Source organism: Euphorbia lathyris, chromosome 7 (genome assembly GCF_963576675.1).
Source record: "Euphorbia lathyris chromosome 7, ddEupLath1.1, whole genome shotgun sequence".
Classification (NCBI taxonomy): domain Eukaryota; kingdom Viridiplantae; phylum Streptophyta; class Magnoliopsida; order Malpighiales; family Euphorbiaceae; genus Euphorbia; species Euphorbia lathyris.
The window spans coordinates 53974624-53987075 of record NC_088916.1 but is presented as its reverse complement, the minus strand read 5'-3'; the positions used below and the strand labels follow the sequence as shown (position 1 = coordinate 53987075).

The 12452-nt window shown below is 35.9% G+C and overlaps 1 protein-coding gene across 1 annotated transcript; it reads right to left on the bottom strand.

Annotated features, from left to right (window-relative positions):
* Positions 1–5475: 5475 nt before the first annotated feature.
* On the bottom strand, positions 5476–9244 carry LOC136235599 (protein DETOXIFICATION 33). The gene is made up of 9 exons (XM_066025392.1): positions 8774–9244; positions 7639–7834; positions 7150–7495; positions 6980–7066; positions 6808–6864; positions 6480–6718; positions 6281–6399; positions 6030–6116; positions 5476–5957 (listed from the first exon to the last, which is right to left on the bottom strand). Exons 1-9 carry the CDS (start codon positions 9038–9040, stop codon positions 5901–5903), a joined length of 1455 nt encoding a protein of 484 aa, XP_065881464.1. The 5' UTR covers positions 9041–9244; the 3' UTR covers positions 5476–5900.
* Between the last annotated feature and the right edge of the window lie 3208 nt (positions 9245–12452).

The following is a 12452-nucleotide window of genomic DNA, read 5'->3' as shown; positions in this document are numbered from 1 at the left end:
TAATTTCATTTCAACGGTGAGATTAGTTGAAATTTGACAAAACATTTGACTTTTCTATAGTTTTCTTTTCGAGTATAGTTTTCAAATTTTCGAATAGAAAAAATAAAAGGGATCCTAAAAATGCCATTTCTTAGTACAGAATCATCCCAAAGGGCCTAAATAATTGATAAAGAATGAAACAAACAAAACAGATTTTTTTTCATTAAAGCTATTCAAATTTATCTACTTTCTTAATTTGGTTTAATCTTATCATATCTTAGATAATGATCCTAATCTCTGATCTCATTGCAATAAAAGAACCATGTCGTGGTCATTAAAAATGTAAAAACCTTCGTTTCAGTGTGAGTTACAGCATTTGCAAATTATTAAACTACTTAAATATATACACAAATTCACAAATTTTACTTTTATACTTATCCAAAAAAAATATTCGATAATATAAAATCTTCTATTATATACGTAAAGTGTGAAAACAAACCACCACATGTCAAGCAATTAAAGCATTAACATGCTGATGTGGCACCATATTAAAAGAGTTTCTTATGTGTCATTCTCTAAATTAATGTATTTTTATAATCAATTAAATTAGAATTCATATATATCACGTAATGTGAATAAAAAACAGCAATAGTATTATTTATGGTATCTATTAATAAACGAATTTATTTTTCAATTTCAAGTTAAAGGATAAGATTGCTCTGTGGTTCCCAATAAATTATTAGGAGAGACACCATCTACAGCCAAGTACAGTAAAATCTCGATAAATGCATATCATTGGGACCGGAAAAAAAATTCATTAAGTGAGATTATTCATTTATCGAGGTTTCACTGTACGTGCATCTATCTTTCGCTCTAAGTTATAACCACTTTCCTCTTGATTTGCGATGTTCCGTATACATCTATTCATTGGTTCAGTCACTTTCTCTCTTCCCTCACATATGTCGCTCCTCCCTACATCGGTGGAGTTCTAGCTTATCTTCATTTGTTTAGCTTATCTCGATTTGTTTTGTTTCGGTTCAATTTGAATTTCAAATTATCTAAAATTTAGATAACATAGATGTCGATTAAGTTTGCTCTCTCTCAAGTTTCCACCATTGATTAAGGGTGTTGTTATACCCAACCTCAATTTTCCACCCATTGCCTCCTGAAATGACAAAAATGCCCTTTCAGGTGTTGGGGTGGGAAATGGAGTTATTTTTTTTTTCTCCCAACACGCGGGCGTGGGGATATCACGCCTCACCACTATGATGGGGCGTGATAGCCACACGGCTCACCTACTGGTGAGGCGTGATGTCCAAAGATCTGTGTATTAAAAATTTGATTATTGAGTTTCACAGTAAGGAAGCAGTAAAATTCATTTTAGAAATTTGTCCCTTGCACCATCCCTTAAGATCCTTAATTTGACAAACGCAAATGCTGCTATTCGGTTTTAGAGAGGCCCGACTAATTCATGTCCTGCGGAAAGATAATCGAAGTGCGGATTTTTTAGCTAAGAAAGCCCATGATTTTCCAGGTGGAGTCATAGAGCTTGTGGTTGCTCCCGCATAGATGCAAAATGTGCTGGTAATGGATTTGAGGGGTAAAGCCTTACCCTGCTAATGGCAGCCTATGTGTTTGAAGATTTATTTTTCTGTAGTTTTTTTTTTTTTTTTTGGGGGGTGGGGGGTGGGGTGGGAGTTCATGTAGTGTTCTTGTGCTGATTTGCTGCTGTTTTGTTTAATTTCATTTGTAACAAAAAAAAAAAAAAATGTAATTAATGGACTAGAGTTCAAATTTATCTCAATGGTTTTTGGAGAAATACGAAATGGTAAAAATTCATTTCTAACATTTTCAAGTAAGATCAATTTTATTCAAAACTAATTGAAAATTTGAACAAATTTTGTTATTTGATTGTCAAATTGAATCTTTTAAACAAATTTAACTAAAAATTAAAGTAGTTTCGTGAATTTTAGTAGGTTATTTGTAACTGTGTTGGTAATACAATAAATATTTTAGATAGTTTGTTAGTTTTTTTTTTGTGAGTAACTTATACGTGATTTTCTCTTTAAAAAAACTTATATACGGTAGACGTAGTAATATACCGTGATGGGTATATGAATACTCTCAGAGTATTTGGTACCTGTTATCCGTTGTAAATCTTTTATATATTAAAAAATATTATTATTTGAGGGATAACATTAAACTATTTTTTTTTTATTGATTAAAAAACTATATCAGGTAGGGGAATGAGACGATAAAAGTTTAACCTGACCCGTTTTCTTCCCTAAATGAGATGGAAAAGCCAGTGGGCTTCATAACAAAGGTCCATATGTATATAATAACTATATACAAACCATTCTTTCTGCTGCAGTCATCAGAGAATCGCAATCGCAATCGCAATCGCAATTTGAAGGAAACCCAGAGGCGTCTTGTAGATCGGAGTATCAGACTCCTTAAGGCAAGTTCTCCGCTCCATTTTCAGTTACAGTATCAAGTTTCTGTTCCTTTTGCTAGGATATGTTTGTACAGAATGTCTCCCAATTTGAATCCAGTAGGTTTGAAGTGGGATTTAACATTACATTCCCTTCGATTTTTGAAACCCTTGTATTGAATTTGGAAAACTTGCAACTTATCTCTCTTTTTTTCTGTGTCATAATTTCATAATAGAATTTGTATATGCTTCGCGTTGCTTACAGTTTTTTTTTCAGACTATTTACTTTCTTTTTTAAAGGCATAAAGCTCATTTGAGCCCCTAAACTATAGAGTCAAAATCAATTAACCGCTTATTCTCCTTAAATCAGCAATTGGGTCCTTAAACTTTGTAAAATCCATCAATTAAACACAATTAATATAGCCATCTTTTCTTTTAAAAAAACAGTCATCTTCTTTTGTCTAGTGGAAGAAAATGGCAATCGTTGTATATGCAGGAATTCTATTAACATTTGTTTTCATTCTTCTTCGGTTCTGTAACTGGTCCAAAAGATTAAACTCAATACTTATGAATTTACATGTGGTTGTCATAATTCCAACCCTTATCTATAATTCATCTCGAATCCATGATTTTTGCACTGGTCGTCCTCATCAATATGAATGCATATTCCGGTTCAAATGTCCTTGGTTCAGTGACATGAAATTTCTCAATGACCTGCAATTCAATAACCACAAAATTCGACCACTTCAGGAATGTGTTTAAGCCTTTAAGAAGTGGAATTCTCGTAGCTGATTTTGATGGTTTGGGAAATCAAAGAACAGTTCAGCCTTTGTTTCATCACATGAGTTTCAATGCTGCCGTTGAATGAACAGTCACCAAAAGCATTGAATGGCATGTTCCCAGCTCTGGAAAATGCATCAGAATTAGGAAATGTGGTTGATCTACAAGATATTAGTAAAATTTATCTGTTAGTTTGTGTTTAATTGATGGGTTTTTTAAAGTTTAGGGACTCAATTGTTGATTTGAAGAGAATGAGGGGCTAATTGATTTTGGCTGTATAGTTCAGGGATCCAAATGAGCTTTATGCCTTTTTTAAATAATGAGCAGTGAAGCTCGAGTCTTACTAATTTGCTGATATATAAATTATGAGAAAAGAACTAATTTGACTGCTCTGGCTTGATAAAATCTTCTGTTGGAAGTTTATTGTGCTATAATGCCAAGTTTTATCAGTTTAGTAAACCAAAATTCGCAGAGTATTGCAGAGAGTTGAGTCAAAAACCAATTCTTAAAAACTTATGGGAAGTTGGTACGCAATAAGGTCATATGTAGTTCTTTCTGGAAATGAGAATGAATTGGAATACTTGGAATGAATATGATCTCATTTTCTTGTATGGTTGGAAACAAAGCAAATATTTTGTGGACCTTTATCTATGAGTAACTTGAATTTAGATGTAAATTGCTTCTGATTTTTAGTATGATTTAGGTTGGCTTGAATGCGAAGTGCCCAAGTCACTTCAGTTAGGTCTCAAAGGGAAAAGTCAGAGAGACAGAACTTGTCTCTAAAAGAAGGGCAAAGGAATGAATTAATTTATGAAATACACCAGCTAAAAATTTAAGGACCTTCTCTCTCTTTTTGGTTTGATGCATGCTTATCCATATTTTCAGATTTGATGGATATTTTAATTTGATGAATGTTTTTAGTTGATGATTATTTAAAGTATTTGATGGTTTTATATGTTCTATGCAAATTTTGATGAGTTTATGTTGTTCATTTTTAAAGTTATATTAGCATATTGGGCAATTTTAATAGGTTGGGTCGTGTTAACAGGTATCTGTCTAACAGGTTGGGTTCGTGTTAGCAGGTTGGGTCATGTCAGGTTAACACATTTAGTTATTTTAGCGTGTAACTCCTGTCGTGTTGTACTTTCTTGTTTGTAGTCGTGTGAGTGTTTGAGTTTTAAACAGGAATAAGTTTACTTGTTGTGTTCGTGTCTTGCTTTTTGACAGTAATGCGAAATTTGACATGACATGATGACACGAATTGCCTAGATAAATCTTTTTCATAACAAAACTACCCTTGCCATTTATCTGAATGAAAACTTAGTCCTGTTATCTCTACTTTTGCTTTTTCCTGCCACTGATAGTTCCATTTCCGTTTGCTTGTTACTGCCAAAACCCTAGCGGTTTTTTCAAACTGCTAACTCCTTAGTCTTTCTTCCTTCTAATCCTTCCTTATCTTCCCTTTTCATCGTTTCTTCTGATTTTTGTGTTATTCTTGTAGTGTGATCGATTGAAAGATGTCTGTGTATGAAGAGAATCGGTGCATAAAAGATCACAAACACAGATTACTTGCTGAAAAATTTGAATTGAAGCGGAATCTTTTCAAATCCCTTGTTAGGGATCCAGAACTACCTATTGAAGTACGTGAGAAATTTCAGCAGAAGCTTTCCCAGCTGCCTAGAAACAGTTCTTTTACAAGACTCCGGAATCGGTGTATTTTCACTGGTCGCTCTCGTGGTGTTTATTCGTTTTTCCGTATGTCTCGTATTGTTTTCCGTGAATTGGCGTCCAATGGTATGTTGAATGGTGTTAAGAAAGCATCTTGGTGACTTAGCCTGTGGAACATATTGGATCTCTGTCCTTTGTTCACAAGGATGGATATTTCTGAGTAATTTGTTTTCTTCAACCTTGATCTCTAGTCAAAAAATTTACAGTTTAAAGTTTTCAATGGAAATTGATGTGATAACTTTTGACGCGGAATAAAGTTGTCTTTCTTTGCAAGAATTATGTTATTCTCATTTGGTGCAACTTTGTTTATGCTTTAAGAATTGATGATTACATTGGATGAAGAGATGTCATTGTTGAGGAAATGTGTTTTGTGTTTTCCTCTTGCTGTTTAATTAACTATATTGAGGAGAGAAGTTTACTTCATTTGCATTTTGCAGTGTTTACTGCACAATTCTTTTCCTTTCTTCTGCAATTTTTGCCTTACTGTCATCTCAGTAAATTACCAGAACTTTACACACAGTTGCAAAACCCGATTAGACCCGACACCCTGATGAACAGATTCTACATTTGAATCATGTCCGATTTCCAAGTTGATCTGCATCATATTAGTCTCGTTAAATTGGTCTCCATGGTTGATTAGTAAAGTCAGAAACACTTAATTTGTGAACAAACTACTCAGATTTCCTTGGCATAGACATTTCAAATAAGATTACAAAATTATCAAACTAAACCATTGTAGAAATGGCATACAAATGTTTTCTCCTAAAAAAAAAATCATCAATCTATTCCTGAATACAACAATATCAATGTGCCACTCATTCTGGTAAAAAAACATCACTTGAGCTTGAAATCAATGCATCTTTTCAATCAAGATTCTGATTCTAACTGTATAGGAAAAAGGAATCCATATCTTCTACTTGATGTTCCTCTGTCTGAAAAAAGCTGGTGTAATCCTTGTCAGCTTTATTAACTTGTATTTAGATCAATGATCTATGGCAGCTCCTCCCCATTTCCTAACACGGCTCTCAGCTTCTTCGGCCTGTAAATCAATACATTGTTAGCAAATTGAACCCACTTTGTGGAAGAACTAACTAGAATGAGAAATGCTGACCTCCTTTTTCCAGTTTGTTACTGAAGTGAGTATAATCAAGATTATGGTCTGTAAGAGAATTCCTCCGATCATTCCGGACCAAATTCCCTGAAAGAGGAGACTCAAGATATGCATCAGCAAGCACAGAAGAAATTTGAGTTGATAAATGTAATTGTTGGTCCCGAATAAGCTAGTAAATATCCTATAGTCTTCTGTAGTCAATATTATACTGTTTATGATCATCAAAATCTTTTCTGATTCAAGTTATTTACCTCAGCGCCAAAACTAAATGTGAATCCCAAGAGAATACCGGCCGGTAATCCAACAATATAGTAACAAGCAATATTGATGTATGCAACAATAGATTGCCATCCAGCTCCGACAGCAACGCCTTTAACACAAGCAGCAGCGGATCAGATCAGATGAGATATAACGAACAGGCTGAAGACGAATGAATGTTTTAGTGCTTACCAGATAAGACAGGCTGAAGGCTGTTCATAAGTACAGTAACACCAAGCAAGATAGCTAGTTTAGTCGTTTCTTCCGCCACGGCATCACTGGTTGTAAAGAGGTATGGGAAATATTCTCGTGTTGAGAAAACAAGGATCATACAAACAACACCTATTGCGATTGATGTTATTGATACCACTTTCACTGATAATTTTGCAAGCTTTGAATTACCAGCTCCGAGTTCATTTGATACTCTCACACTGTTTTCATAAAAACATGTTAGTTACTTATGATCATGTCTTGTTTCATTCTGTTTTTCTGGAATATAAAGAATAAGTAGATTCCTCACCTTATCGCAGCATTGAACCCGAGTGCAATCATTGCATCCCATCCTTGAATATTCATGCTGCAAAATTTCCAAACAAAATTAATTGAAGAAATGATCTTTTGGACAATACCTACATGGTATGGTATTGCATTATACTTTTACAGTTTAAAGCTAGAAAAGAAAGAAACTTTACCAGATAGAAATGGCATCAACTGGTATGAGAGGGTTAGGCAAACGACCAGTTATAACAACGAGAATCATTAAGTACCAAAATTCCAAGCTGCAATTCAAGTTTTCCGAATAACATCATTAACATACAGACATTGAGATCCAGAAGGAGATGAAAAAGTAGATAAAAATTACCACAACATAACAGCAGAAGCGAGAGAAAGCTTGACAAAACCCCACAAATCAGCAAAAGCAAGCCATGAAAAGCCAGTCCAAGCACCATCTGATTTGGTAATGAAAATGTACAACAATTGACCAATGACAATGAGCCACCATGAAGTATTAAGAGTGATAGCTGCTCCAGTTAAGCCCCAACCGAGATGGAGAATGAACAACCAGCTGAAAAAAGCATGCAACACCAGCACTACTGCTGATATCCAGGCCATTACATACACTTTCCTCTGTGATTGCAAGAATTTTTGTATAGGAAAATTCAGTGCATATGCGAACAACTGTGGAAGCATCCATAGAGCAAATTTTCCTGCAGAATTCCCCACTCAAAAGTAAGCATTTTAAGGATAATATTTAGCGGCTGTTTTTGACAGAGTAGCAGCAGAAAGTGAGGAGGAATCTTTTTGTTTCTAATTAACAAACAAAAGAAAAACAAGGGAAAAGAGGAGTAACCTGCAGCCTCAGAAATCTCAGTAGTCTCTCCAATGAGCTCTAAAATAGGAGGAGACCAAACATATATAGGAACCAAGAAGCAAGCAGTTGTCAACAAAATGACCCATGATCTTTGCATATATATGCCCAACATTCTTAGCTGCCCTGCTCCATATGCTTGCCCACATAATGTTTCCAATGCACTCCCCATTCCCAACTGCACATAAATAAGCTTGTCAATTTCTAACATGACAATACGATTTACAGAGACAATCCGCTTGACACGACCCATTTGATATGACTATCATTTTTGTGTCATTTGTATCATATATAATTATGTTGAATATATAGATTCACATAATACGACTATGACTGGATAACATTTTGACGTCTCTACAAATAAATTTACTATCTTTATCATTTCTCAACGTAACTCAAAACAACAAAATTCAGGTTTATTACTATTACTAGCAATGCTCCTTTTACCAAACCAGACATAAAGTATCTTAGTCGGTACTAATAAAGATACAACTGTTTGCTTTTGATCCCTATTTATAACAAAAAAAAAAAAAATTTATTTTGTTACAAAAGTTTAGGTAAGTGTATCTACACTCTCGAGACTACAACACTTCCATGAAAATTTATAATGAAATTTAGTGGATGACTATCAATAACGGTTAAATTTTGATTGAGTGGAGAATTGAACACATGTGAAGGTAGAGAGCCATATAGAACGTGAACAGGGCCGAACAATAGGGGTCATAGAGGGTCCATCGACCCCGACTCCAAAGAGAAAATAACAAAAAAAAATAAATTTAGGACAGAAACTTCCGTCCCAAATATAAACATTCGTATATTGCATTATTTCCAGATTCAATGACAAATTTAACATCAATTTACCACATTTTCTTAATAAATTTGTGTCCATTGACCCCAAATGACCCAACATTGAAATAGACAGCTCTATACAAATAGACCTTACTTCATTCAAAGGGTAAAATTGATTGCAGATATAATGGCTCACTAATTACCCAATTTGGGATTGTTAACAACTATTTTTACCCAAACATAAAGCATCTTAATTAGTAATGAATCTCTGTGTTATAAACCCAAAAAAGAAAAGTTAGTTGAGGAAGAAGAGAAGAACTGAACTGACCATGACACCGAAGGCTAGACCAGCAATGACAGAGTTCTCAACGGAGACAGCGGCGAGATCAAGCTCACCTACAAGACCAGCAAAGGTCTGAGTAAGTGCACCCAATGAGTATTGACAAATGGCTGTGAAAATAGCCGGGCCTGCAATATGCCATAGCCTCTTTGATTCTTCTTTGAATTCTGTAACAAAACTAGTTGACTTTTCTTCTTCATCCCCATTATTGCTATTGCTATGGTTATTAAGAAGAAGAGGAGTATCTATGGCCATGGCTTTTACAGTTCAGTTTCACTATAGAAAGATTTGGTCTGAACTGAATGTAATATATAATAAGATGGAGGGAGATATGATTTAGGGTTTAAGGAATGCTAATTTCCAGGTAGGTGTGGATTTGTGGTATGAGCTAATTTTTGTTTTTAGTCTTTTTTTGGTGAGGAGAGCTGATGTTTTCTTTTGAAAGTTAGTTATCTTTCCGTAGCAAAAGAACAAACAAACAAGGTTTGTTTTCTTTTTGGTATGTAATAATATATTCAAGGTTTGAAATTCGGGTTGGTCACAACCCAATTGCTCGGTTTTGTTGATTTTTTTTTTTTTTTTTTTGGATAAGAAGTTTTGTTGATTATTAACCACAAAAGAAAAGAAACATTCCCTAAAACAAATTAGGAATGGAATGGAATATAGAGCAGAAAAAAAAAAAAGATAATTTTAATCTATATCGTTTAAATTTTTTAAAATAAAGGATTTGTATTGATTCTACTACTACAACAACAACAACAAAGCTTTAGTCCCGAAATGATTCGGGGTCGGCTAACATGAACCATCATATAAAAACTTGAAAATCAAGTCGTGTCAGCGAGACAAATTCTCTCCCTCCACTCTTTCCTATCCACTGCCATATTTTCCTCAATCCCCAATACACTCATATCACTCTCGATCACCCTCCTCCAAGTTTGCTTAGGTATTCCCTTACCCCTCACCACTACATCCATTTGCCACTCTTCAGTCCTCCTAACCGGCGCATCAAGCGCTCTTCGTCTTACATGGCCAAACCACCTTAGTCGGTTTTCCCTCATTTTATTCTCAATAGATGTAACCCCTACTTTTGTCCTAATTATTTCATTACTCACCCGATCATTTCTCGTATGACCACACATCCATCTCAACATACGCATCTCCGCCACCGACATCTTATGAGTGTGACAGTGTTTCACTGCCCAACACTCCGTACCATATAACAGTGCTGGTTTGATTGCCGTGCGGTAGAATTTTTCCTTCAATCTATTTGGCATGTCGGGGTCACAAAGGAAACCCGTAGCACTCTTCACTTCGCCCAACCAGATTTAATCCTATGAGCAACATCTCCATCTACTTCTCCATCCGTTTGGATAATAGATCCTAAATATCGAAAGCAATCCGATGCCTGAACAACCCTCCCATCTAGGGTGATTGTCCATGCCTCCCTATTCATATCGCCGCTAAACTTACACTCCAAATATTATGTCTTACTTCGGCTCAACTTAAAGCCTCTAGATTCTAAAGTTTGTCTCCATAGTTCCAACTTCCTCTCCACGCCTTCTTTCGTCTCATCAACCAACACAATGTCATCTGCAAACAACATGCACCATGGTATACCATCTTGAAGTGAACTCGTTAGTTCATCCATAACAATGGCAAAAAGAAATGGGCTTAGTGCAGAACATTGATGCACTCCAATCGTAATAGGAAACTCTTCAGTCTTCCCAACACTGGTGCGTACACTCATGCATGCTCCCTCATACATGTCCTTTATGATGTCAACATATTTCCGCAAAATACCTTTCCTTATTAGGGCCCACCAAAGTACTTTCCTTGGTACCTTATCATATGTCTTCTCCAAGTCAATGAAAACCATATGCAAGTCTTTCTTCTTATTTCGATAGTGCTCCATTAATTGTCTCATTAGGTGGATGGCTTCCATAGTTGATCTTCCCGGCATAAAGCCAAACTGGTTTTCCGAGATCTTCACCGTCCTCCTTAGCCTTTGTTCGATCACTCGCTCCCACAGTTTCATAATGTGGCTCATTAATTTGATTCCTCGATAGTTGGCATAATCTTGGACATCGCCTTTGTTCTTATACAACGGGATTAGGATACTTTTCCTCCATTCGGATGGCATCTTATTGTTTCTCCAAATTTTGTTGAAGAACGTCGTCAACCATTCGATTCCTCTCTCTCCCAAACATCTCCAAATCTCAATAGGGGTGCCATCAGGTCCTACTGCTTTCTTCAATCTCATCTTATTTAATGCCATTTTGACTCCACCCTTTTGAATTCTCCGTATGCATTCACAATTTATCATATCGTGAGGGATACTTATATCTCCAACCTCTTGTCCGCGATCTCCATTAAATAATTTATTAAAATAGGACATCCATCGTTCCTTGATATCCTTATCTCCAACTAGGACTTTTTGGTCCACATCCTTCGCACATTTAACTTTTCTGAGATCTCGCGTCTTCCTATCTCTCATCCAAGCAATTCTATATATGCCTCTTTCCCCTTCCTTCGTATCCAATCTTGTGTACAGATCCCAATTCACTGCTCTAGCATCTCGTATGACCTTCTTTACTTCCCTTTTAGCCTCTTTGTACTTTTCGTAGTTCTCATCACTCCTGCACTTCCCTAATATTTTATAGGATTCTCACTTACTCTTTACTGCTTGTCGTACTTCTTCTGTCCACCAAGATGTGTCCTTACCCGATGGCATGCTACCTTTAGATTCCCCTAAAACTTCCTTCGCTACTTCCCTTATACTATGCTCCATCTTAGTCCATATCGAATCTATATCTAAATCTAAATCCATATTACAAGTCCAAATATCTTTTTTGGTCATCTCATCCACAAATTTTTGTTGATTCTCCCCTTGCAGTTTCCACCACTTAATCTTAGTCTCCACTTATGGTGTTCTTTTTCTCATACATCTCCTACTTCGAAAATCAAGCACCACTACTCTATGTTGGGTTGTAGTACTCTCACCAGGGATCACCTTACAATCAATATAACTCTTTCTCCAAGCACTCCTTACTAGGAAGAAGTCAATTTGGCTCGCATTACCGCCACTCCGATACGTCACTAAGTGGGATGTTCTTTTTATAAACCATGTGTTCATGATACTCAAGTCATAGGCTGATGCGAATTCCAAGATATCATTCCCTGCTTCATTTTTATCTCCAAAACCATACCCTCCATGAACACTCTCAAACCCATTTCGCCTAGAACCTACGTGTCCATTGAGATCACCACCTAGTACCATCTTTTCATCGCTAGGAACCTGTTGCACCACTTCCTCCAAGTCCTCCCAAAAAGCTTGTCTTATAGAGACATCTAATCCTATTTGTGGTGCATATGCACTTATGACATTCACAACCTCATCTTCTATCACAAGCTTAACACTCATAATCCTATCGCTCTTCCTAGACACCGCTACTACATCATCAATATACTCCCTATCAATAAGAATACCTACTCCATTTCTACCCTTATCTTTTCTTGAGTACCACAGTTTATAACCCTAAGGAGCTATCTCTCTAGCCTTGGCTCCAACCCACTTGGTTTCTTGTAGGCACATTATATTTATTCTCCTCCTCTTCATAACATCTACAATTTCAGCTAATTTTCCTATCAAAGAGCCTATGTTCCATGT

Excerpts from the sequence above, each read along its gene's own strand:
- LOC136235599 (XM_066025392.1), bottom strand. The coding sequence starts at position 9,040 with ATGGCCATAGATACTCCTCTTCTTCTTAATAACCATAGCAATAGCAAT. Across the intron at positions 6,400-6,479 it reads CCTTCAGCCTGTCTTATCTG|GCGTTGCTGTCGGAGCTGGA; the intron begins GTAAGCACTAAA and ends CTTGTGTTAAAG. Across the intron at positions 5,958-6,029 it reads TAACAAACTGGAAAAAGGAG|GCCGAAGAAGCTGAGAGCCG; the intron begins GTCAGCATTTCT and ends ATTGATTTACAG.